Source organism: Pristis pectinata, chromosome 22, assembly GCF_009764475.1.
Source record: "Pristis pectinata isolate sPriPec2 chromosome 22, sPriPec2.1.pri, whole genome shotgun sequence".
In the NCBI taxonomy this organism is placed as follows: Eukaryota; Metazoa; Chordata; class Chondrichthyes; order Rhinopristiformes; family Pristidae; genus Pristis; species Pristis pectinata.
In genome coordinates, this window is record NC_067426.1 from 16,239,649 (window position 1) to 16,267,103 (window position 27,455).

The 27,455-nt window shown below is 41.8% G+C and overlaps 1 protein-coding gene across 2 annotated transcripts in view; it reads right to left on the reverse strand.

Annotated features, from left to right (window-relative positions):
• wdtc1 (WD and tetratricopeptide repeats 1) overlaps positions 1–27,210 on the reverse strand; it is a 38,143-nt gene extending 10,933 nt beyond the window's left edge. The window contains exons 1-13 of one of the 2 annotated variants that reach the window (XM_052036501.1): positions 27,095–27,210; positions 19,298–19,486; positions 18,955–19,038; positions 18,259–18,305; positions 17,740–17,851; positions 16,113–16,300; positions 15,139–15,321; positions 13,066–13,160; positions 11,753–11,868; positions 10,032–10,104; positions 5,646–5,742; positions 2,769–2,942; positions 51–286 (exon numbers count right to left, since the gene is read on the reverse strand). In XM_052036501.1, the coding sequence (XP_051892461.1) occupies positions 51–286; positions 2,769–2,942; positions 5,646–5,742; positions 10,032–10,104; positions 11,753–11,868; positions 13,066–13,160; positions 15,139–15,321; positions 16,113–16,300; positions 17,740–17,851; positions 18,259–18,305; positions 18,955–19,038; positions 19,298–19,345 (1,453 nt within the window). In that variant the 5' untranslated portion in view covers positions 19,346–19,486; positions 27,095–27,210. The remainder of the gene's footprint in view (positions 1–50; positions 287–2,768; positions 2,943–5,645; positions 5,743–10,031; positions 10,105–11,752; positions 11,869–13,065; positions 13,161–15,138; positions 15,322–16,112; positions 16,301–17,739; positions 17,852–18,258; positions 18,306–18,954; positions 19,039–19,297; positions 19,487–27,094) is intronic. The other variant, XM_052036502.1, reaches the window with a different exon arrangement.
• Between the last annotated feature and the right edge of the window lie 245 nt (positions 27,211–27,455).

Sequence of the window (27,455 nt, forward strand, 5' to 3'; positions counted from 1 at the left end):
TGGTGGTGGGACTATGGTACACTGGGGTTAGCAGGATTATAAAGACTTACAGTTATCATTCTTTGCAAAGAGCACAGCCTTGATGTCTCGGTCTAGTGCATCGCAGGCACTGCTATGGGCTTGTTCAGGAAAACGGCCCTTAAAGTCATCAAGGCACTCCAGAGCCTCAGCAACATACTTCAACTCAAACAAACAACGTGCCAGGCGAAAATGGGCCTTCAGGTGGGAGGGATTCAAAGAAATTGCTTTCAGACAGTCTCTGAGAGCATCATAATGGTCTCCATCCCTGAAAGAGAAGAAAGGATAGATATCAGATGCTGAATTTACTTAGCCAGAAACTATTATGTCAATGGGACACTTAGTTCGTCTTACTTGGAGGAAGAACATCTATACTGATACAATGATTCAAAATAGTTCCATAAAAATAAATGGCATACAATTTTCAAACACCCACAAGTCATTTTATATATAGCATGCTAATTATACTCTGAAACTAAAACAAAATTAAATTTCATTTAAAATTTGAGAATGCACAGAGTCAGCCATTAATAGAAAAAAAATTAAATTGCTCTGACATTCAGGTGATGGGTGGATGAGGTGGATTTAGAAGCATTAATTATAGTTAATGAAACTAATTGAGTGAGATTTTACTTTATGAAAGCATGTGTATGTTTGAGACGGATTACAGCCTGGGCACAACTTTCATTCTTGATTATTAGACTACTATGCTCTGAATCACAATGCCATTTGCAAAATATAATTGGCATGCTATATACAAAATTACTTTTGGGTTTGTTTGAATATGCCATTTCTTAGAGGTGATTTTGAATCAGGGGATCTGGGTTCTATTGCAAACCATAATTTACACTAGCTCCAAGGGTACTGGGCAATTTGTTTAAACTTCTCTACTTTTCTCATTCATCTCTCTCTATTCACAGTCCTCCAGACAGATAGGGTATGTCTAACAAGAATTTGCCCTCTGTTAGATGACATCAACAGCAAGCATGTTACTGGACGTTCTTGGTCTCCATCCTATCACAGACATTGCATTTGCTCTGCCCATCCCTTCTGCTCTCTGCTACTTGTTCACTTTTCCAGTTTTGAAGATCATCAACTGAAAGTTAACATGGTTTCTCTCCACAGAGACACTGCCCAACTTACTGAGTATATCCAGCATTTTCTGTTTTTTATTTGAGATGTATTCAATTTCACCATTTTTCGTAATATTTTTTGAATTCCTGGTTGCTGAACTGGCACCATACTACTACTAAGTAGCTAAAATCTGTTACTCTTGTCACATAATTGATGCTGAAAAGCACTGATCCTTTAATAAATCAGAATCATGTTTATCATCACAGACTTATATGCTGTGAAATTTGTTGTTTTGAGGCAGTAGTACAGTGCAAGGACATAAAAATGACTATGAATTACAAAATAAATAAACAGTGCAAAAAAAAAGAGTAATCAAGTAGTGTTCATGAACCGTTCAGAAATCTGATGGTGGAGGGGAAGAAGCCGTTCCTAAATCGTTGAGTGTGGGTCTTCAGGCTCCTATACCTCCTCCCCGATAGTAGTAACAAGAAGAGGGCATGTCCCGGATGGTGAGCGTCCTTGGTGATGGGCGCCACCTTGTTGAGGCATCACCTCTTGAAGATGTCCTTTATGGTAGGGAGGGTTGTGCCAGTGATGGAACTATACCTCACTGAAATTTATACAAGTTTTTTCAGCATTCATTTCTGAAACTTAAATGTTTTAGGTTATGGGCATTGTGAAGGTTATATTAAAGTCTGGGTAGAATGTGTACAATCCTATAAACCTTGCTAAGTCACATTGCTGCTGAGGATTAACATATAACCAGATTATACATCAGTTTCATAGTAAAATCCAAAAGAATTGAATTCAAGTTTCTAAAACCCTTATGCAATTAATTCAAAGGTCATTCAATAGTTGTTTGGGAAAGGTAACTCGCTGTTAACTTATCACAGAAATCCTGAAGGAAGAGTAATTTGGTAACCTTGGAGCTTGGCAAAAGATGCTTTAGATGAATTACACTTACTGTTTGGATCCAATTGTCTTCCAACATCTTTACGACAACCAAATTCCCATCTGCTTCCAGTACCGTTTTATCAGAAAGGGCATAGCTATGAGTTCTGGAATTCAATAACCCTTCTTTCCTCAAAATCAAGGAATGGTTACAAACATGAGGAGGCATTCAGCCTAACAAGTTCATACTGGTTTAATAAATAAGCAATCCATTCTCTTGCCTTCCCCCCACTGCACTGCAAAACTATTTCTTTTCTGATGATATTTTTTTTTAAAAACTCCCTTTTGAGTGCTACACTTGAATTTGCCTCCACGACCATCTCTGGAAATGCCCTTCAGACCTTGGCACTTGCTGTGTGAACACTACCTACTACCCTCCATCTTTAGCACCTTGCCTCTCACTTCGCCATCTCAGAAAACCCAACAAAAAAATCATCTTACTTTTTAATATTGTCACTCCTTCTCAAATGTTGCTCCTACAGCTATTCAGGTTAACCCCATCCTTAAGCGTCATGCTGAAAGCATCATAAGTGAGCCACAATCAATGTTTCACATTCACAGAGAGTCTCAGAAAGTGAAAATAATTGAACATGGAACAGATTCCACTTCAGTGCAGTGATGAAGGATTAAGTAGAGGCAAAGCAAAATGACACATCTAGTTAATAAAACTTACGGTACACTAGATACTTAGGCCGCTCCAGTAGTGAAGCAGGAATGTTCCTTACCATTTGCGCTTCATGAAGGCTGCAGCTCTGTTACCATAAAGCATGGGGTTTCTGGCTGCTTGCTGAATGGCCTTGCTATAAAGCTGAATGGCCTGTGTCCATTGTTGTCGGGAGAAGGCATCATTTGCTTGCTGTTTGAGCCTCTCTAAATGTGGTGACAATTCATAGGGAACACTGTAAACAGAAAAGTCAACATCCTGATGACCAAAACCAGAAAGAGAGTATTAAATATCCACAATAAAGATGGAGTCCCCATTTATTTTTAAAAACAGTTCCACAGACTTTCAAAATACTTTTCTCAGTTCTGGGCACTGCATTATACCCACAGGAAGATTGGGCTTGGTGGAAAAACAATGCAGTGAGGTTAAAAGTTTTTTTTAAAAAATGTATTTATTAGAATGTGGACGTCACCAGCAAGGTCAGGATTTATTGCCCACGCTTGATTGCCCTTGAAGGCAATGATGAGGTGCTTTCCTGAACGGCTAATACCATAACTATTTTGATAGTTTAGAAGGATGGAGGGCGAACTATTCGAACATAGAACCATACAACAACTCCTCAAGCCTGCTCTGCCGTTCAATAAGGTTATACCTGATCCCATACCCTGAACATGTTCCTGTACAAACCCCTCATCCTTCAATTCCTTTAGTCCAAAGATTTATTGGTCCAAGCCATGACTGAGCATCTACAGTTCTTGAAGATAAAGAATTTCTAAGAGTCAAAGCCCTCTCCACATAGATTTTTTCTTCATATCAATCCCAAAATGGTCACCCTTTTATCCTGACACTATCTCCCCCTTATTCTACATTCTCCAGCTGTGTGAAATGGCCATTCAGAGTCTCCCATGACTTAATAATGTCCCTGCCATTCTTCTAAACTCCAGTCAGTATGGACCAAACTAAGTCACTCTCTCCTCAGGACAACCCATCATCCCAACATTAGTCTACATGAACTGCAATGCACAACTCTAAGGCAAATATAGATGCGGAGACTATAAACTGCAAATATCATGACAAATAAGGTTTCACAAAAGCCCTGAGTAATCTCAATGACTTCCTTACTTATGTACTCAAACCTGCTTGGAATATTGGCCAACATACTATTTGACATCCTAATTGGTAGCTGCCAGAGTGATTTTTGTGTAATCTCCAACTTATGGACAAAATTGACTTATGGATGTTTGCAAAAATGGAACCAGTTCATTACCCTGGGACCACCTGTATGCTATTTTCCCTTAAACACTTTCCCTTAAAAGACTACGATGTTAGATCAAGGAATCGACTGTGGACTTCAGGAAGGGCAAGTCAGGAGAACAAACACCAGTCTTCATTGAGGGGTCAGCAGTGGAAAGGGTGAGCAGCTTCTAGTTCCTGTGCGTCAACATCTCAGAGGATCCATCTTGGGCCCAACACATTAATGCAATCACAAGGAAGGCACACCAGTGGCTCTACTTCATTAGGAGTTTGAGGAGATTTGGTATGTCATCAAAGACTCTTGCAAATTTCTATAGACATATGGTGGAGAGCATTCTGACTGGTTGCATCACTGCCTAGTATGAAGGCTCCAATATGCAGGATCGAAAGATGCTGCAGAGGGTCATAGACTCAGCCAGCTCCATCATGGGCACATGATGGAGCGGTACCTCAAGAAGGCAGCACCTCAAGAAGGCATCATCCATCATTAAGGACCTCACCATCTGGGACATGCCCTCTTCACGTTACTATCATTGGGGAGGTGGTACAGGAGCCTGAAGACCCCCACACAACATTTTAGGAACAGCTTTTCCCCCTCTGCTATCAGATTTCTGAACAGTTCATGAATACTACCTCATTATTTCTCTTTTGCACTATTTATTTTTGTAACTTATAATAATTTTTATGTCTTGCACTGTATTTCTGCTGCAAAATAACAAATTTCACGACATATGTCAGTGACAATAAACTGATTCTGATGGAGATTAATTGAGATTGATTCCTTAACCAAACAAATCTATTAAAGGGTCCAAAGTAAGGGCTGGAAAAAGGAGTAAAATTACAAAGCAGATACTACCTGATAAGAACAGACTGGAGGTGCTAAATAACTTCTGGTGCCTAAATCAAACTAATGCAGTTCTATTTTGAGTAATTTTATTTGTGCAAGTTTGTGTTTATTAAAGACTGTTTTAAAGCAGAACAAATATAGAAATTGGTTCCACCTCCTCTGCAGAATCCTAGCAAAGCCTGATTATGCCATCTAAACCTCCTCCGAATTTCTAAACCTCAATTCTAGCTTAACTCCAAGACTTCCATGCCCATCAACCACAGGTACAGAAGGATCCCAGACTCCCTTTGGAGTCAGCTGAGGATAAGCTGGCAGCACCTCCATCAGAATCAAAATTGAGAGTTCTAGCTCTTTGTCAAAAGGAATTGGCTAACACTCCAGTACTGTACTGATAGAGTAACTGTATTGTTTTCAAAGTCACATCTTCCTGATGAGATGATAAACTGAGGCTCAGAATACTTCCTCGGGTAGCCACATATGAAAACATAACTCCACTGCTGCTTTTCAAGTTGTACTATTACCCCAGAAACTCTGGTCAATATATTAATTTCTCAAATCATAATTTCCTGATTATTACTACAACTGTCTGTGGGAATTTTGTGTGCAAAATGATAGCTGTCACTTCCTAGATTTTAATTGTGATCATCCTTGAAGAAAAATTCATTGGCAGCCAGGCACTTGTGTATTTGAGAGGTCCTATAGAAATACAACTCTGTTTTCCCAGATCCTTAAATCCCAAAATTTAATCCCAGAACAGTTACAGAATCTCACCCATGCCAGATCCCAGTAGTGCAAATCCAATACAATCCTTACCATTCAAGGTGAACGATCTCTTACCTACTTTGTGGCCATGCTTCCGACAGCCTGAAGCCATTACTGTGAAGATGAATTCCATTTGTAACTCCATTAGCCATTGATTTTCCATTCTGTAAATCTACCACATGAGAGATCATCATTAGAGGGCAGAATTTTAGTTTCAGAATAACTGTAAATATATAGAGATGTGGCAGTTCATTTTGGATATTTCTGCCACACCATCTGCATACAAAGAACTATTAATAGAATCATTGAGCACCTAGCTCAAGCAGCCGAATGATTTTCTGTTTCTTATAGATAATTATCCATGGTACAATTGCTTGGAGTTATCCGATCACTACTCCCTAATGTAAACATAACAGTTAAGAATTGGCCTGAATAATGGAAATATAATTTTTCAGCAAAGAGAAGGATTGAGGGCTGGACAACCTGAATGACGTGACAAAAGTATAAAAGCATTGGATGGATAGATATAAAGTGAAACCATTTTCATCAGTGGAGGAGACAAGAACAAGGGGACGCTTAAACGCTCAGGAGAGAGAGAAAAAACAAAATCACAAAATAATTTTCAAAGCGGGGAGGAAAACTATGATTCTTCCCCTGCTTAGAAACAAATTTCTCATTTCCCTTTTTGTTCTTCTGGTTATTTTATATTAATGACCTCTGGTTATGAACCTACTTGTTAGAGGAAGGGACTTAATCCTACATGAGCTACAAGAACTCAGTTTTGAATATCTCTCATGCCTTCTCTTAGCAACTTCTGCTTCAATCTCACCACATAACTAAACTGCCTTATTCCCTAAAATCATCCTGGTAAACTTCCTGCATATCCTCTCCAAAATGTTGGCGTTCTTCCTAAGCAGCGTGTTAAGGTTTGTACACAATATTCCAGTGGAAGTCCAACAAGTGATTACTGGAGTTTTAGCACAACTTCCTTGTTTTTACATTTGGGTATAAAGTTATATCCCATATAATGTCTTATCAATTTGGTCTACCATCTTCGAGAATTTGTGAATATGTATCCTCAATTTCCCCTGCTCTTGCAACCCACTCAAAGTAGTACTATTTAGAACATTTATTTGCCGTTAATCCCAAAATTTACCACTTCACATGTTTCAGGTCAGACACCCTTTATCTTCCCACAGATATGACCTGACCTGCTGGATATTTTTAGCACTTTCTGTTTTTGTTTTAGATTTCCAGCACCTGCAATTACTTTGATTTAGCAGCAAGACCTCCCTTGCCCAATGGTGAGAAGGGCCTCCTCGTCAGACCCTTCATGCATAGTTGGAGTCTCAACTCCACTGCACACTTACCTCAATGTGGCTGCAGTTGGGATGGGACAGTCGTTCATCTCTTTCTGGACTGTATCGGTGCAAAGGGTTGCAATGGTCTTTGCTGATGTTCAAGTCAAACAATTGTTCTTGCCTCACAATAGGAAGAATTAGATGGTCCAGCAAAGATTTATGCAAATGAGACTACAGTTACAAGGACAGAGGAGAGGCTAGGACTACTTTCTTTGAAGGAAGAGGGGAAAACATTAGAGCATATGAAATGATGAGGGGACTGAATAGAATGGAGAGTAGCAGGCTGTTTCTGTTAGTGGAAGGGTCAAGGACTGGCGGTCAGAGGTACAAAATAAAGGAAAAGAGAATTAAGGCAGACATAAGGATATTTTAAAAAATGGAATAGGTGGTTGAAATCTGGAATGCAGTGTCTGTAGATATGGTAGAGGAAGGTTTCATTGTGGCCTTCAAAAGAGAATTGGACAAATATACAGAGAGGAAAAATTTGTAAGGTAGAGGAGAATGGGTCAGTGGGATGAGGGTGTTGGAACTAGTGAGTTACTCTGGTAGAGTGGTGTAGATGGATTGAATCACCTCCTTCTGTGCGGTAACCATTCTATAATAACTGTGATTCTGAGCTCTACTCGCTGTTCCCAGGGACACACAATTGATACAAACATCAACAGTGCTGGAAGCTCATCAATTGGATGAAAGTTGCTGGGAGCTGTCCACAACTAAAGGTTGGAGACTGGCAGTTTCCAAAGTGCAAGACTCTGTGCTGAAAGACACATTGAAGCTCGGTGCAGCCACCGCAAAGACTCAAAGGGGAAGGGCCACAGGTATAGGGTCCTCCAGCCGTTGTACACTGAGCAACTTGCTCCTATGTAAGAAAAATCCGAATTTATCGCTGATCAAATGTTTGGGAATGAAAAATTGATACCATGTTGACAATATAAATATTGTAAACGAATATAATGACATGCTAGGTACAGGGAATGATGACAAATGAATATGCTACATTTTTTAAACTGCAAAATTATTTGAATAAAGTATACTATTGGAAAAAGCCGAGTAAGGGTTTTCCTCTCCCCCACCCCATTTAAAATGTCTCTGGGTGGAGATACAAGAAAAAGAAATGATAGTAGACTATTGGCACTTCATGCAAGCTCTGCTATTCAATAAGGCCACAGCTGATCTTTTACGTTATCATTTTTCTGCCCTCATCCCACATCCTTTAATATCTAAAAATCTAGTTTCATATCCCTTGCTTCTCTTAAATCTACGAATCTCTGCCTTGAACATACACAACTACTGAGCTTCCATAGCTCTTTTGGGTAGGGAATTCCAAGATTCACCACTTTTTGGGTGAAGAAATTTCTTGTCATCTCAGTCTGAACATCTGACCACTTTGAGACTATGAATCCTGGTTCTAGATACCGCATCCACAGGAAATATCATTTATGTGTGCAGCCTGTTGAGCACCATAATGCATTTGTATGTTTCAATGAAATAAACCTCTCATTCTTCTAAACTTGAGCATAGAGGCCCAGCCTGCTTAATCTCTCCTCATACAACTACCCTGCCACCCGAAGAATCAATCTTTGCTGCACTCTCGCTACTATAAGTAGATCCTTTCTTACGTAGGGAGTTCAAACCTGTACATAATACTCGAGGTATGGTCTCTATACAATTCGAGCAAACTACCTATACCCTTGTACTCAAATCTGCTTGTAATAAAGACTGATATACTGCTTGCCTAATTGCTTGCTGACTATTCAGTGACTTGAGTGCAAGAACATCCACTTCCCTCTGACTACTAACACCTTCAAACTCTTATTACTTTGGACACTTTACTCTGCAATCTGTATTGTTTTACCTTGTACTACCTCGATGCACTGTTTAACGAATTGATCTGTATGCAAGACAAGTTTTTCACTGTACTTTGGTACATTTGACAATTCCAATCTTGTGCCTCTTGGGATATTTTCAGCTTATTGGGCAGTTGCATGGGTTTAATTTACTTTCTGGGTTTCTAGCACTGGCAGAATTTTGCTTTTCTCACCCCCCCACCCTTGGTCAAGTTCGAAAGGAGGAAGTCTGGTATATCCTGTAATACAGTTGTGTACAGGCCAACTGCAACATTACACTTGCTTACCCAACAAAACAAAAATTAATCCTTGTTGGTTGGTAATGTATTATTACACCAAGCACTGCATCCAAGCACTCTGACACTGGGCAACCCAGCATATAGATGATCCTGGGTAAAGTTTCAGCATACAAATCAAAGGTCATATGGTGAATGCAAAATGAAAGATACACAGAAACGCAATTCAAATATTGCCAAATGTAATGAATCACAAAGTTAGTAGTCACATTCCACCAGCACCTCCCCCCCCCCCCCCCCCAATGGGATCCAAATTGGTTCTCCAATCCATCTCTCTGATCTAATTCTTTGAATTTTTAAACGAGTGGATATTTCTGTGGAAAAAATGTCGGTCGTGGTTCTGGTAAAAACTAAACACCGCTGAATGTAAAATCAGCTCCTCCATCACTAAGTAGGTTAAAAGACAACTGCAGCTCCAATATACAAGGAATGCAAACTACCTAACCTACAGTATTCACCATTACCAGCTGCTTCCAAGATCCTACAACTCTGAGAATCTATACTTTGCAATTTGGGTTTCAAACAAAAGCAACTTATTTGTCCAGAATTAAGTTAATTGTCACATTAAACTCCTATACTGGAGGGTTTCACAGATCCATCACTCTGGGAAAAATTTATTATCTGTAATTGATCTTACAAAATCCATATGGACTAGTTCAGTTATACCTGGTTACTCCTAGCATTCCCATCATTTCAGTTTAATGGTATACAGTATAGCAGGTAGCTTACCACTGCCCCAGTAGAGTATAGCAAATCCACACAAACCACTTTTGATTCTGGACTCAGCCACTGAGGAAGTCCCAGGAACCATCAAGCTCAGAGTCTCAGATTGTACAGAAAATACTATGACAGGAACTCAGTCATGCACACAGGGAATAGGAGCCAGCCCTTACTGTGATGCACATGATGAACTGTCCCTTTAACCGCTATGGACGTCACACACAAGAGGTAACTCACCATTAGAGTGGCACTTCTTGGGTAGCAAAAATGTATAGGGCTTTTGCTTATTCGTTAGATCAAACAAATAAACCTGTAAACAAAAGACATTCATTTACTTGCCATGAATTATCCTCTGTACTGTAGTTCTAAAACCTAACCAGTTTAGAGCAGTCACACACAAAATCAACTAAACCATCATATGTTTCAACAAAACTCCACAAGTAGCTTGGCAAAGGTGAAGAGCAGGATCATGGGTTGGAATGTTTAAGCTCTTTAGTTAAAACTAGACTGGGCAAGAAAAGGAAAATGGGATAACAGAAATGGCATACTGTAAAATCAAGCCAATTAAGGGTGTAACTTTAGCACACAAAGCAAGCATGAGCTAAACATTTTTGCACCCAGGCTAAACATTCCTCCAATAACCCTTCTGCTGCAAATTGACAAAGATCATAATTGCTAACAAAACTACATAGAATCAGAGTCATACAGCACAAAACTGGACCTTTGGTTCAACTGGCCCATGCCGACCGAGACTGGCATCCAAGCTAGTCCTATTTGCTCGCTTTTGGCCCACATCCTTCTAAACCTTTCCTATCCCAGGTACCTATCCAAGTGCCTTTTAAATGTTGTTAATGTACCTGCCTTAACCACTTCCTCTGGCAAGTCAATCCATATACTGACCACCCACTGGGTGAAAAAGTTGTTCCTTAGATTCCTGTTAAATCTCTCCCCTCTCACCCTAAACCTCTATCCTCTAGTTCTTGATTCCTCAACCCTGGGAAAAAGACTGAGTGCATTTGCCCTACCTATGCCCCTCATGATCTTATACATCTCTATATGACCACCCCTCATTCTCCTTCGCTCCAATAAACTCCCAACCTCTCTTCATAACTCAGTCCCTTTAGTCCCAGCAACATCCTCGTAAATCTCCCCTGCGCTCTTTCCAGCTTAATGGCATCTTTCCTATAGCAGGGTGACCAAAAACTAAACACAATATTCCAAGGGCAGCCTCACCAACATCTTGTATAACTGCAACATCCCAGCTTCTACACTCAATGCCTTGATGAAGGCCAGCATGCCAAAAAGCCTTTCTCAAGGTGTTTCTCAACACCTTGCATTTATCTGAATTAAACTCCATTTGCCATTCCTCAGCCCACTTACCCAGCTGATCAAGATCTCTCTGTAAGTCCTGATAACCATCTTCACTGTCTACAGCATCACCTATTTCTGTGAAGATGGTACAAAAGCTGCATGGGGAGTGAAAGAGCATTTTTTTCCTTCCACTTATCTCTGTTATTGGTCAGTCCATAGCTGTATCATACAAACCTGCAGCAAATAGTGTGACATTTCCATTTCAATTTCTGCTTAATTATAACTCATCAACTGTATGTTTACATTTAGGGCCAAGATACAAACAATCCCAGCTTGTCAAATACTGCACTTTGCCATGTGTTTAGTTAGTGTCTTTCTAATGAAATAATCAGTGACACAGAACATCTCTAGGCCACTGTGCAAAAATATCTCCCATCTTAAAATTCTGTTACCTGCCTCATCATTATCACAGCATGGATTTGGCTGGAGGTGATAGAAAAACATTCTATTCCAGACCAGTTCCCTGTGCATTGTATTTTCCATCCCATTATCTTCCATAAGGCTGTAATATGAAAGGCTCAAACACGAATCAACCATTTTCTGGGGTGCCTTTTGACAAAGAAATGATGAGTTGCATTCTGTCCTACCTGCTCCCCTCCCATGTTGACCAAGAGTTCAGTTCCATCGGGATTGAAGGCCACATAAGTGGCCACGAGCACTCGAAGACGATTATTATAATCTGGTTGTTTTACCGGGAGGTGACCTGAAGGAAAGAGGGAGGAACTAGCCAGAAGATTTACAATAAAAACATAGTTCAGCAATGCATTCTACAGTCAGCAAGTCTCAGTTAGGCCTCCATCGTTTCAGTGATAGGAAACTATTGAACTATACAGCATCACAAAGCTTCACTGATGCATGATTCACTGGATTTTGGTCAGGGATAAATACAGAGAGTCAACCCTTTGTAACAACCAAAAATGGGACCACTACTGAATGTGCAGGCTGTATTTGCACCAACAGCTGTTCCCCAGCATTTTCTAAAGGTGATCAGAAGACTGGAGTAACCGGAGTATTCAGGCATCCATTCAAGGAGAGGTGACATCTACATAATCCCCTAACTAGCTGATTTACACATTGTAGTTAAAACTTGATGCAAACATCTTTAAAGATGCATAGCTCATGTATGCAATATTTCAGGAAATTAGTGCTCAATTGATAGGATTGGGAACTTTTACCTTCAAAAGTCAGGATTCATACACTGAACATACCCCAATTCTCCCCTTACAGATACCATTAACAAATGCATCAATAATGCTCCCCTGTTCACAATTACAGCCTGCATCAAGAAACTATCAGGCGACGCTCAGTTCCAGCAACTGCATCCTACAATGTCACATAAAAGAATAGGCCCAGAAGATACTTAATCTCTAACATTTTATTACTCTCTCTGACCCTAACAATCTAGAAACTCATTGGCATTAGAGTACAAGGATGCAGAGTCAACTTGAAAGCAGAAAGATCACAAGTTCCATTTATTCAGAAAGGAGATTGGGGACATTGGTGAGAAGCCGAAGTGGACTCCAAAACGTGATAGACACTTGGGAACAGGTGAAAGTCACAGATTCCAACAGGTATCAGTTACTATGACAAACAAATACTGTAATATTCTCTGCTGATTTATACTAGATTTTAGGAAACTCCTTGCATCATCAATGCAGAAAGACACAAAGATGGTCTATATTACTGTTATGAAGAAAATATCATTTGTCAATATCCTATTGCTCACTTCACTGACAGATCAGTGTTCCCACTGCCACTTGCCTTGGTTTCACATCTGGGTTAGGATTTCCTAATAAATATCTCTAGAACCTAATAAATATCTCTAAACACCAAAGATTAATACATATTTTTGGGTCTGTCAAATAAAATTTTTGGAAACATTTTGAAAGCATGTGCATACCTGCTACATAATACTGAACAGCTCCATCTGGCACAGATTTGTATCTGTCACAGAAGGTATGCACTCCAGGCGCTGAGCTTTGCTTTACTGCTTTTCTATAAGCAAAAACAAAGAAAACTTACATACAACACCAGTTGGAGACTGAGGAACAGATGAATGTTGCAATCGGATATAAAGATATCCAATAACCCATCCACTAGCGCAAAGAAATTACTTTTACACCAAACCTTACTTTAAGTGAATCCCTACTTAAAGTCTGATGATAATCACAGTGGCAGAACTTGCAGAGCTACTGCCTCACAGTGCCAGAGACGACCCAAGTTCAATTCTGACTTTGAATGCTTTGTGGAGTTTGCACATTTCTCCCTGTGACTGCTTGGGATTCCTCTGGGTGCTCCAGTTTCCTCCCACATTCCAAAATCATGAGAGATGGCAGGTTAACTGGCCACTGTAAATTGGCCCTGTTGTTTAGATAAGTGGTAGAATCTGAAGGGAGTTGAGAAGAACGTAGGGAGCGGAGAAAATACAATTAATGTAAGATTAGTGTAAATGGATGGCTAATGGTTGGCGCAGTTTTGGTGGCCCGTTTTCATGCTATTTCTCTATGAACTCTACAAATCAGCAAGGGAATCTCTGCTGTGGATTTCCAAGTGGAACACCCACTGTCAATCAGAACCCAGGAGTAGATAAAGGAATTGAAATGGATGTGAGGGGAAGAATTAAGGGAAGTATTCATAATAACTCCCTCCTTTACTAACACCCTCTCATCTCCATTGATGAACTTGAGCTCCTTTCTCTGTAGCCTAGAAGCTACAGGTCAGACCTGAAGAAAAGTACATCAATCCAACTGTTAATTTGGCACCTTTAGTAATTTCTCTGAAGGCCATCATAGCTTTTGGACCCCAATGTGCAAATGTAGAACCATTAAACAAAAAATATTGACGATAGACCAGCAGAGGTACAGGGAACAGAAGAAGGGTTCACTCCCCACAACAACCTGCAGATTCCTCTCCAAGTTGCATGCCACCCTGACGTGGATATATAAGCACCTGTCCATTTTACAAATATGTCTTTTTGAAACTGAACAACTGAAATTAATATAATTAACAGCAGATATGCCAGTTCACCATTCCCCAAAGCATGACATAAAAAGAGTGGGCTTTTGTTGAAGTAGTATAGGAGTCATAAAGAAAAAGGTAAAGGAGTTTAGAGTCAAAGACATTTCACTGAAATCAGACAGTGCTAACAAGCCGAGGACATCCATCAATCAGAATTGCCAAGCCTTCTCTCCAACATTAAGTTTGTAATATGTCTATTGCCAAGGTGTTATAAATTATTCCTTGATCAATTTTGGGCAAATTGCGATCTTGACTTTGATGCAATAAAACATTGCTTAGCCAGATGGCATAATCATGAATCCACATTGTAGGGCTTTCAGTGAGGACAACATCAGGCTGAAATATGATGCTCTGCTCCAATGAAGTACCATGCTACCACCTTCTCTCTAGAATTATCACTGCAACAAGGCAAAAAAAAAGGCAACTTGTTCCCTAGGAACAAAGTATAGCAACACAGGCACTAGAAACAGGTTCTGCTACAAAATGAAAGAAAGCAGGTCAGAGGCAAAAAGTGCATCTGGGTAGCAGAGGCAATCTACCTGTAAAAAAAAGAGGACCTTGGCAATCTGGCAATTCCTTGAGGAGAATTCAGTAATATCTACATAACTAACCCAATGTGGCCAGTTGTTAAGAAGCACTTTGGACATTATGCTTTTCAGGCAATGCCTTAACTATTTTCACGGGATTAGCCTTCAAAGAAACCCACTATCGAACACTACTAATCTTTTATATTCAGTAAAAGATGGACATTCACAAGCAGCTTGTACACTACCCAAATCAAGTGCCTGAATTTACACTGATTCAAGAGTGATGTATGGATAGTGTCAAAACAAAACAGCCATCCCAGCTAAGAAAAGTGGGTTCCCACCTCTTAGATAGGACCCCAAAATTTACAATTTCTAGACACCTGAATCAAACATTAATCTAATTGTACCAGCTACTTCATCCTACTTACCTATGATTGTGAATCATGCGAACGTCATAGACACGCACAAAGGGCCCACTTGCCCCGACAGCCAGATAGTTGTTGTTCTGAGGATTAATGGCCAGGCACTTGGCCTCCACATGCTGTCCGCAGTATTCTGTGAGGTCTACCAGTATCTGTGAGCGTTTGCTGCTCTCTCTTAGATCATACTGTCTACAACAGAAAAGACTGCATATTAATGGAGGAAAAGGTAGCTTGTCTACTATCAGGTCTTCTGTGACATCATAAGTTTTTGTACCCTCATCCGTCCCAGGCTCTGGAATCCCCATCTGTTCTACAACCTTCAAAGATTTTAGGCTTTTTATACTTGTGCCCAGAATTGTACTCTCTTACTCCAGGCTCTACTGTTGGTGGGCATGCATTCATCTATTCATGCCTTAAATTCCTGCCCTGGCCTCAGTATCTCCTTTTCTAACCCCTCCTTTAAGATCTTCAGGCTTTCACTTGACTGTTCTGTTATCTCTTTGAGGTTCTGGATTTGATCTAATTAGGTTTAAGAGAGGGTCTTTGGGATGTTCCTGTTGTAGGCACTGAATGAAAGCTGCTGCTGTGCTTCAGGAACTAAAGGAGCCTATGTGGTGCAGAACTAGCCGGTCTCCAATTAAAAACATTCTGATCTTGGATTACATAATGAAGAGATCCATGAAGTGGTGGTCAAGAAGTCATGGGAACAAAGAGGCAGAGTCCACTGCAAAGGCATAATGAAACCAAAACACATGTTCTTAAAATTGTACCAGTGTGCTGAATTACAAAAACAACTACACGCAGAGAAGAATGCAGCGTGGAATGGTGACAGCTATGACAGGGATTAATATACGATTACTGTAAATAGGTGGCTGATGCTCAGCATGAACTGCGGGCTGAAGGGCCATTTCTGTGCTCTCTCTCTATGACTGTACAAGGTGCAGCCTAACTAGGGCAAGAGCCTGTGCTCCAAAAGATACCTGACTGTTCCGTCCTCTGCTGCACTCCAGAATGTGTTGGGCCACATGGGAGCTGCTGCAATTCGCTTCACACGATTGGTGTGCTCGCCAAACATATGAACAGTTTCCTTTACAGTCAAGTCATGGACATGCACTTTGGAATCAGCAGCCCCAGTAATCAGTGTGCGGTCATTCGAGTGAGGAAGGAACTGGAAAACAAGAAGTTTTAAGGAGTAACAAATACAGCAAGCAACTCCTCACCAGAGGGGTGCAGCCTCTATTAGCAAAGGTTCACTACATGCAAAGATGGCTATCCTGGTCAAAACACACTTAAATCTGACTAATGCGCTTTATAGAATAGAACAAAATGGCCATTAACACTACCTACTTACTATCAACACTCAACGCAGCCAGACAGAACACTAATCACTTAGAATCATAGTAATATGAACTTCTGTAGTAAACATTTCGCTTTCTAATTATAAAAGGACATACATTAAATGGGAGTTTGTGACAGTCACAATCTAGACCACTCACTTAAAGCAACTCATAATTTGCACTAGTATTCTTCTCTCAACTGATGTTACCTGACACAAGTATCTAATTATTTACTTCATCAGCTGTGGAGCCTTATTTCTTCATATTGCCATAATGTGTCTACAAATTAGCTACTGCACGTCAAAACTCCAGGGATTATTTGATGCGCCTGTGTATGTTATGCTCTGATCTTATCCTAACATGTATTTATGCTGAGAGCATTTGATGAGACTGTGGAGGTGGAGTTTTCTCTTGCCTCTATGTATTTAATCCATGCTACTTCTGTAGAAAAATGGCTGCTTCATTGAGACACAAGGGGGACAAAAATGGACACAATGTCTACGTTCTACATCCTTAATGTAAATCTGTAGGTACTGGGAGGTACAGTCGAAATCCAGGCTTAAGGAGTGGGAAGTGAAGAGGTTCATGGAGAATCCACAGCTGTCCACCACAGATTGAAGGGAGGGTGGCTGGAGAAGTACTTGATTCAGGAACAATGGGTTGCAATCTTGGAACTAGCTCCAGAGAAAGTACTTTGAAGTAACAGAGCTATTTTTTTGTTTGAGTAAGTAATGTTTCCTATATTGGCTGTAGCCTCTTCCCCATATCAGCTGGTAGTAACAACTGAAGATCAAGGAATGATACAGCACAAAAGGAGGGTATTTGACCTCTCTCATCTGAGCTGGCAAGAGCACTAAATCATTGCAGTTTATCCACAACAGTAAATCACATTTGTACATAATGGCAACTTAATCCTTTCACCCAGTGTTACAGTCCACCACATGGTGCAATTTCTCCAAAATTACACTTGCACAAGCACTTCTCCTATCTATACAATAGGTGTGGTGAACTTGATCACCTCTGGTAAAATCAGAGATAAATACATAAAAGTTATCACGGTGCTGCCATTGGAATTGAGGAGGCCCAGCCAGTCATGGAGACAGATGTGGCATATTCACCAGATGAAATATAAATGTTATATAAATGTTCATTACAGTTTGGATGCCTGAAATCCCTCAGACCAGTCTATATAAAGCAGAGATTCAGCAGCTGCACACTTCTACAATCAAATCTGAATACCAAATTCAACAAGCGGGAGAGGAGAGGATACCTTCACTGTGAATATATTAGCAGTGTGTCCAGTATGCATAGTCAGCAATTTCTTGCAGCTAAAAGGATCCCACAGAATGGTGTGCTGATCATCTGATCCAGAGGCCAGCAAACTGTAATTGAAGACAACAAAAGTGTGTAAGCAGCTGACTCAGCAACACTTGGTCCAGTGGAGTACAGAGGGCCGCAGGGAGAAACTGTCCTGGAGGAAGATGCACCATAGTGGAGCATTGGTCAACGAGTGTTGAGAAACAGCAGGTGGGAGGGACAAGGTAGATGAGAATCACCATGACCGATGGAGGGGGACACACTAATATCGGGATGTGTGGAAGATGCATTGCAATAAGGTTATGTTGCAAGGGCAGTATAAAAATGAGGAGAATATGCCACCAATGGGGATTGGGGACGGGGTGTGGGAGTGGGTAAGAAGGATGAATGCAATGTACTTGGTGGGGGGGAGAGACAACTTGGCTGAGGTGGTGATGCAGGAAAGTTGAAAGAAATGGACAGCATCACTTACTCGCCCTTTTCATTCCATTCCAGACAGTTCACACAGCCAGAGTGACCCTGTGGGATAAAGTGAGAGAACAGAACAAGATCCAAATGTTAAACAGATACCCACATTCATTTACAACACTTATGAACAATGCTGGGGATATTCTCCTTGAGCACTAAAATAAAAAATACATTTAATAGAGGTGCATATGAATTACGTGGGCTTGGATAGAATACTTCGGGAGAAATAATTTCCTTGAGCAGAGACCAGAGATTTGATGGGAATGGCAAATGAATCAGAGGAATGATAAGACTTAATTCTGAAGCAGCAAATTATTATGATCTAAATTGTGCTGATTGAATTAAAAGAGGAAATAGATTCATAGATTCAGTAATAAATTTCAAAAGTGAATTGGATAAGTGCTTGAAAAACCTACACTGCTCTAAGGAACACCAGGAAAGAATTAAAAGAGGAAATAGATTCATAGATTCAGTAATAAATTTCAAAAGTGAATTGGATAAGTGCTTGAAAAACCTACACTGCTCTAAGGAACACCAGGAAAGTGATAACTGGCTGGCTCCTTCAGAGAGTTGCCACGAGCAACATGGTGCAAGACTAAATCACTCATAATTCAGGGGTGTTTGGGGGGGGGGGGGGGCGGGAAAGAGGAGGGGGCACACAGGGCAGTAGTTGTTGATAGGACTGTTACAGTTGTCTCACCTCAAGCTCACATTCCAGGCCCAATCGCTTGATGAATGGATCAATGACATGGTATCGACGCTCAAACTGCAGAGTGTTCCGCTCCTTGGAACAGAAAGGTAGCATGAGTGAGATTGAGAGGGCGGGGGCATAGAATGGAATTTATCACCACCCTCCCACACCCCTGTGCCATCCACTCCCTCAACCCCCATACTAGGTCAGCTCTACTCTACCCATATAGCACCCAGCAATCCAACCTCCAGCAACATGCAGCCCCATTCCACCATCCAGGCTTCTCTCACCCCCTTGGTCAGTTTCTCTTTGTCGACATCTGTATCGGGAAAGACACCAAGATATTAAGTACCTTTATCTGCCGTTGGATGATGTCCCTGGTTATATTAAGCAGCTCCATTGTCTTTCAGCTGGAAGCTCACAGATGAACAAGCTGTCAATTCTCAACGTATTGTAGCTCACCACCAGGCTTCATAGGGAGCAGAAATAAAGAAACAGCCTGCATTTAATCCCAGCACGGAACAACACACAACACTAGAATCTGAAAAGACAGCAGAGAACCAAAATAAAGCAATGCTGAGATGTGGGGAACAGCATCCGTTTGATAAACCAATTTGATGTTGTAGAGTGCCCTTTAGCAAAACAAAATGTGCCAAAAGTGATCACAATAAAATTTGATACCAAAGAGCAACATGGGTCCACAGGGTGATTGGGCAGAAGAGTTGGTGTCTTGGTGGCCTGAAGCAGAGTGGTGACTGGATCAGGCGTCTGGTAATGGGGCAGGGAGCAGAGGGGAGACCATAAGGGAGGCCAATGAAGCAACTGGGGTTTTAGGATGAAGGGGTGGGAAGTGCAAGGTGCAAGGAGCTGTCAGGGTGACTGGGAAGGGTGGTGTGAGGTCAGATGGTGGTTGGGAGACAGTAGGAGAGAAAGGAGGTCTGGACAGGACAATTGGGATGCAGAAACAGCAATGGGAAATTTAGGAACAGCAACAGGGCATTTAGCTCCTCGAGATTTTCCCATTGTCTGAGATCATGGCTTGTTTAACACTGTATGCACACCTTTCCCCCATGTCCCCCCATGACATTTGTTAATGGTGGTTAACCAGAGTTAAGATTGCTAGATTTAAGATTAACAACTGGCCTACTATCAACTGTCAAATGCAAAAGGGAATTCCAAATTTCTACCATCCTCTATTGCTCTCTGCTTTGTAAAGCTGTGGCATTACTTTCAGTTTCTTGTATTCTAAACAGCAGCTTTTGTGAATATTTTCTTGTACTTCTCCTCTATTTTTCCTTGCTTCACTACAGGAAGACTGCATTCCACGTTCCAATCTCTGCAACTGCAAGAAATGGTTTCACCCCATCCTGTCAATTACACTCAATATCTTCAAAATTTCTATCAAGCTTTGCCTTAACCTTCTAAGTTCTGTAGAATACACCATTGTACTATAGTCCTTGGTGCTTAGATATCATTCTGGACTAATCTATGCTGCATTCCCTCCAATGACAATGCATCCTAAGACACAGTATCCATTATTGCTCTCTGCTTTGTAGAACTGTGGCATTACTTCCAGCTTCTTGTATTCTAAAGAGCAGCTTTTGTGAATATTTTCTTGTACTTCTCCGTAACATCCTGATGACACAAGACCCCAAGTCTCCTTGGACCTGCACGACCTTCAGTATTTCACCATTCGTAAGGCAGCCTGATCTACTCTCAAATCCAAAGCAGATGTCCTCACATTTGCCTGAAATGAAAACTATTTCTACAGTTTCATTATTTGCTTAATTAATATCTTTTGTAATTTGTTTCCATCAGTACTGCTTGTTATGCTGCCCATCTTTGTGTCAGCAAACTTAGATTAGACGATGAGTTAGAAAGTCATTTAAGTACTAGTAATCACAATGAAAGACTTGAAGCCCTACCACAGCTCCTTGCAGAATGATGCTAATCATATCCAGCATTCTCCCTTTGCTGTCTCCTAATGTTTAGCGAATTTCCCAACCAGCTAAATGGCATGGCTTCAATTCAATTTGCTTTAGCTTTACTTAACAGTCGCTTATAAAGGACCTTCACCAAATGCCTTCCAGAGGTTTCTGTACATAACATTCATAGACATTCTCCTATCTGTTACTTTTGTTACTTCTCCAAATAACTTAAAATCAGCTCCATTAGGCATAACCTATGCCTTAAAAAGCCATAGTGGCTTTCTGATCAACTGAACATTTTCAAGGTAATTAGTCCTGATCAAGGGTCTTGACCCGAAACAGCGACTGACCATTTCCCTCCATAGATGCTGCCTGGCCTGCTGAGTTCCTCCAGCATTTTGTGTGTTGTTTCAGTGTTTCGAAGGCATCATTCCCTCCACAAATCCCTGATCCACTATCCCACCTCCACCAATCATTCCCTCTCCCAAGGCACTTTCCCATGCATCTGCAAGTGATGCAGCACCTACCAACCCCTTTTTACCTGCTCTTTTCCCACCCACCAGAGACCCCAACAGTCCTTCCACGAGAAGCAATGATTCACTTGCACTTTTTTCCAGTCTAGTGTACTGCATTAGATGCTCACAAAGTGGTCTAATCTACATTGGAGAAACCAAATGCAGTTTGAGCTTACTCAGCACCTCCACTCAGACCACGAGGGTAACCTTCGAGCTTCCAGCTAGTTTAACTTCTTAATACCATTCCCACTCTAACTTCACTTTCTTTAGCCTCCTACAGTGTTATAATGAAGCATAATGCAAACTCAAGGGACATCAGCTCATCTTCAATCCAGAACACTGCAGCCCTCAAGACTCAACATCAAGTTCAATAATTTCAGATAACCAGCCTTTCCTGATGGAAGGTTATTCACCTGTAACGTTAACTCAGTCTTCACTTTCTCCACAGTTATTATCTGATCTACTGAGTATTTCCAGTATTGTCTTTTATTTCAGAATTTCAGCAATCACAGTGTTCTGCATATCACAGTTCTATCATCCATTTCTCTCTATTTATTCATCTTCAGACAGATTCAGTTGTGATTTTAAAAGCATTTATTACCCTCTCTTTTACAGGATCAACAGCATATGTAGCATCTGGACAATCTTGGTCTCCACCCTATCACAGACATTCCCTTAATCCTCTGTACTCCTCCCCTCACTGCAACTTAAAACATGCTCGGTTTCTTGCTTTTCCAGTTCAGAAAAAAGGTCATCAACATGAAACATTAATTCCATTTCTCTCTCCACAGACGTTGCCTAACCTGTTTATATTTTCTACTTTTTTTTTCCCCCAGATACCCAGAATTTGCAGACTTTTCCCATTTTTTGATTAATAATTCATTGGTTTCTGACTCAACTTTCTTAGAACACACTGTTCCTGGGTGTCAGTATCTTGGAGGATCTACCCTAGGCTCAACACATTGATGCAATCACAAAGGCGGCATGCCAGCAGCTCTACTTCGTTAGGAGATCGAGGAGGTCACCACAGACTCTTGCAAATTTCTATAGATGTAAGGTGGAGAGCATTCTGACTGGTTGCATCACCGCCTGGTATGGAGGCTCCAATGCACAAGGTCACAAGAGGCTGCAGAGGGTTGTAGACTCGGCCAGCCCCATTCTGGGCACAACCCTCCCCACCACTGAGGACATTTTCAAGAGGCAGTGCCTCAAGAAGGCAGCATCCATCACTCAGGACCCTCACCATCCGGGACATGCCCTCTTCTCGCTACTACCATCCGGGAGGTAGTACAGGAGCCTGAAGACCCACACTCAACAATTTAGGAACAGCTTCTTCCCCTCCGCCATCAGGTTTCTGAATGGACCATGAACCCATGTGACACTACATTGTTATTCCTTTTTTTGGCACTACTTATTTATTTTGTAATTTATAATAATTTTTATGTCTTTGCACTGTACTGCTGCTGCAAAGCAACAAATTGCACATCATACAAGTCAGTGATAATAAACCTGATTCTGGGATGACCAAAATTCCAATCTAAAGCAATTCAAGAAAAGTTCAATAAATCACTGTTAAAATCTCCACAGTTCTTGCTTCCTTCCTTTAAAACCATGAGATTTTAAAAGGGTCCTAAAGACTTGTCACTCTTTAGCATCTTGATTTTCTTCATTACTGTTGGTTTGATTATATAATTTTTGTCAAGTCCCTAGCCATGGATCAGTATCTGTCTCCTAGGGATGCACAACATGCTATCTTCTTCCACTGTAAACAATGATGCAGACCAATTATTCAGCATGCCATTTACTTAACTCTATTTGCATTATCACTATTACATATTTTCATAGGTTTCCACATTGCTCCTGACCATCCTCTTTTCTCTAATACAATAGTAAAACAAAAATCCATATGCTTTCTCCAAGTTTTTGGTGCATTTCTTTTTGTAACATTTACAGGTTCATCCCAAGTTATGAACACTGACTTATGTACAGCCCCTCCATAAAAACAAGTGTTTGGGAGACCGGTTGGATGGATTTGCCAGCTGCAGCAGAGCTGCAGGCATCTTCTAGAATATGGGAACTTGGCTTGTGGCAATATCATTGCAACTTGCAGAGAAATCTGAATGGCTGAGTTAAATACATTGCTTTAACTACACATTGGCCTTGGTTGACTAATGTTTTTAAATACATTGCTGGGCAGCCACATTTCCGACTTGCAAACTGTTCAGGCTCAAACAGTTCTCAGGAATGGAAACTTGTCGTAACCTGGGGAGGGCTTATACTATGTTTTCTCAGCTTTTGCTGTCATTTGCTGACACACTTTGATTGCTTTTATACAACTGTTCATACATTGTAATAGATAATAAGCCAGACAAAATTTAACATAGCCTGAGCCCTTAATGTTTCTAGGACACATTGCTACAAAAAAACTGACACACATGAAATTCATTAGCTTTTGTATAATTTATGTTTAGTTTATGTTTTTCTTGTGAATGCTGCTCATATGATGCTATGTGCCTGTGATGCTGCTGCAAGCAAGTTTTTCATTACACCTACGCATACATGGACTTGCGCACATGACAATAAACTCAACTGACTTTCTGAGCCAGTCTTATCTCAACCTGCATAAAAAGTTAAAACAATGCATTTGATAATAATCTAGAATATATGATCCTTGAGGTACTGTGGTTTTCTTTTTTAAAAATTACTTACTAGCTCCTCATTCTCTTTAGACACGAGCTCTTATCTGCCTTTTCCTTTGCTGTTGGCCCTAGCAACTGAATTTGCCCTCCCCAGCTAGTTTGAGATCTTTCTCACCCTGGCACTGGGTGGGAAAGTACCACTGGGATTATCTATCCTAGTTACAAAGAGTGTGTTCACTTCCTTTTGTTCACAGAGGGGACACACACCATAGGATTGAGAGGCACTACAGTTGGTATAATTGGGAAAGAGTCAGGACTGGGGGAAAACTGGGAATCCATGAGACGAGGGAGAATATCAGCAGCAGCAGAAATGTGCACCACTACTACCCCCAAGACCTGCTATTCCCCTCACTCTACTGCTACATTCAACCAGCCAATCAACCCAGATTCAATAAGTCCAGAAGGGCACGATGGAAGCATCATGAGATGTATCAAACTGATGAAGCTGCAGAGGATAACATCTATATTAAACAGCACTGACAGAGCATTGAGCCCACAGCCTATGGATCAGATCAAAGCTCTGCAATCCTATCACATCTTGTTGTGAAAGGTGCTGACAATTAAACATTTAATAGAAGGCAGCAGCTCCAAGAACATATCTCTGCTCTGTGATGACCAAGCCCAGCATGTGTGTGCTAAGGACAAAACTGACGCATTTGCAAGTAAGTTGAGCCGAAAATGCCAAGTGGATGATCCGCTCAGCTTCCTTCTGAAATCCTCAGCATCACAGAAGCCAATCTTAAGCTGATTCATTCCATGCCATGTGATCTGATATTAAGTAGTAGCTGAAAGTATTAAATACTGCAAAGCTACATAACCAGACAACATCCCATCTGTAATACTGAAGAATGGCACTCCAGAATGAGGCAGGTCTCTAGCCAAGCTGTTCCAATACACTTACAACACTGACATCTAACCAACAATGTTGCAAATTGCCCAGACATGTCCTGTTCACAAAAATTAGGACAAATACAATTGTCCTAGTCCGCTTACAAACATTACCAATGCAAAGGAAGTTGTTATTGACAGTGCTAACAAGTAGTGCCAATAACCTGCTCACTGATGCCCTGGACCACTTGCATTCAGACCTCATCACAACCATGGTCCAAACACAGATCAGAGAGTGGAATTCCAGATGTGAGGCAAGAGTGTCAGCCCTGCCCACCCTCTAGGAGTTCCTGAGCACAGTGACATGGGGCCAACCGTACTCAGCTGCTTCAATCAGTGACCTCCTTTCCACGATAAGGTCAGAAGTGGGAATGTTCATTGATGACTGCAATGTTCCATTCTATTTGCAACTCCTTAGTATTTGAACAATTCATGCCTGTATGCAGCAAGATCTAAGCACATTGAGGCATGGACTGATAGGTGCCAAGTAACATTCATGGCAGAGCATGCCAGGCAATGACCAAGTCTGATAAAACAGAACCTTGCTACCAAACTTACCCTTGACATTCAATGGCAATACTATTGCAAGGTCCCCTACTATCAATATCCTGGGGGGAGAAGCGGAGGGTTGTATGGGTAAGAAAGGTCACCACTGAACGGTTAACTCAACTGGAATGCCACAGAAATACTGTGGCTTCAAGAGCACATGGGAGGATAGGACTCTCTTCCTGACACTCCAGGGTCTTTCCACCATTCACAAGTCAGAAATGTGATGGAACACTCTCCACTTGACTGGATCAGTGCAGCTCCAACATACAGCAGCTTGACACAATTCAGATTGATGCAGACTGCCCAGCACACTAAATATTCATTCTCTCCACTACACGTGTACTGTGCCTGCAGAGTGCACCATCTACTGCACTGCAATCACTCATCTAGACTACTTTGACTGTTCCTCCCAAACTCACACCCCTATCAACAGAGGACAGGTGTAATAAGCACATGGGAAGAATGTCACCTGCGAATTTCCCTCCACATCACACAGCGTCCTCACTTGGAAATATTTTGCCGTACTTTCATAATCCTGAAATTCTCTTCCGAATAGCTTTGTGGGAGTATATTCACCAGTAGCACTGCAGCAGTTCAAAAAGGTTGCTCATCATCTATTTTTAAAGGCCAATAGGTGTGGCCAATAAATGCAGGCCTTCCCAGAGACCCATTTCCCAGAAAATAAAAACATTCTGATTCATCCTTTCCTTCACGTCTTCACCCCCAATTCCAGACAATCTTCTGCTCCAAGGTGCTGTGGTCAGCATTCCAGTTGACTTGTACTACCCCTCATCATTCCTGTCATATGCCAAGCAGGGTGTAGCTTCATTTAGCATCAGTTTCTGTGGCCCCTCTAAAGTGTTTTTCCCCATGGCAAAAACAGTGGTAGGTAAGGATAAGCCACGGAACGGCAAGTACACCAATGGGTGTAGTGGGTCAACAAAGTGTGTGTGTGTGTGTGTAATGGGGAGAGGGAGTGGTGGTGGCGAGGAGGGGGCAGAGAGTCTGACAACGATGAGGAGGAGGAGGAAGGACAGCGACAGAGACGAAGAGGGTTGGCGAGAGCATAGTCACTGACACCAGAAAGAGGGTCGATTAGGTAGGGACAGATAACGCTGGTAGGGAAGGTTGAGAGGGTGGGATTGGTGGTGAAAGGTGGTTGCTGTACCAGAGGGCCGGGAAAAAGGGACCAGAGACACTGGTGCAGGTAGGATGGGGGCGCGGGAGACAAATAGTGGGACATCAACAGCAGGTCCGAGTGGGGTCGTGACACCGGCCGGGAGAAGGCCGATCATATCCGGAGAGAGTGGGCTCCGACACAGGTGGGTGTTGATGACACCAGGACCGGCTGCTGTCGGTGACCCGGGGCTGGGTGTCACCAGCTGGGGTGGAAGGTACGGCTGAGGTGGTGTGGGGTCAGTTAACTCCTGTGTCGGTGTCCCGGCCGCCTCTCCTGGGCCCCTGGCTCTCGCTGCAGAGAATGTCCCGGGATTGGGAGTCCGGCACCAGCCTCCAGCTCTGTCAGAAGCCGGCAGGTGGGAACTGCTCGCGGGCGGGAGTCGCCTCCTACCTGCCGCCTCCATGTAGCCGCTAAATACATCGTCAACTCGGTGAAGTCGGCTCCCGGTCTCGGCTCCGCTAGGCCGCTCACCGCGCATACAAACTGCGTCACCGCGCTTGTTTGCCCCCCCCCCACTCACCAGCACCGGCGCTCCCGGTCCGATTGACAGCGCATTGCCCAATCACAGACGCAACCCGTCTCAACCGTCAATCTCTGACCAATCAGGAGGATTGCGGTCTTGGGCTGTTTGTGTAGAGGTGGGTGGGACCAGCAGCATTTTGGGAACTGAAGTTTCGAACGTGGAAACCATGGAAACCGGGATTGAATCTCCGGATTGGATGCCAAGGAATATGGAGCTGGATCCTCGGAC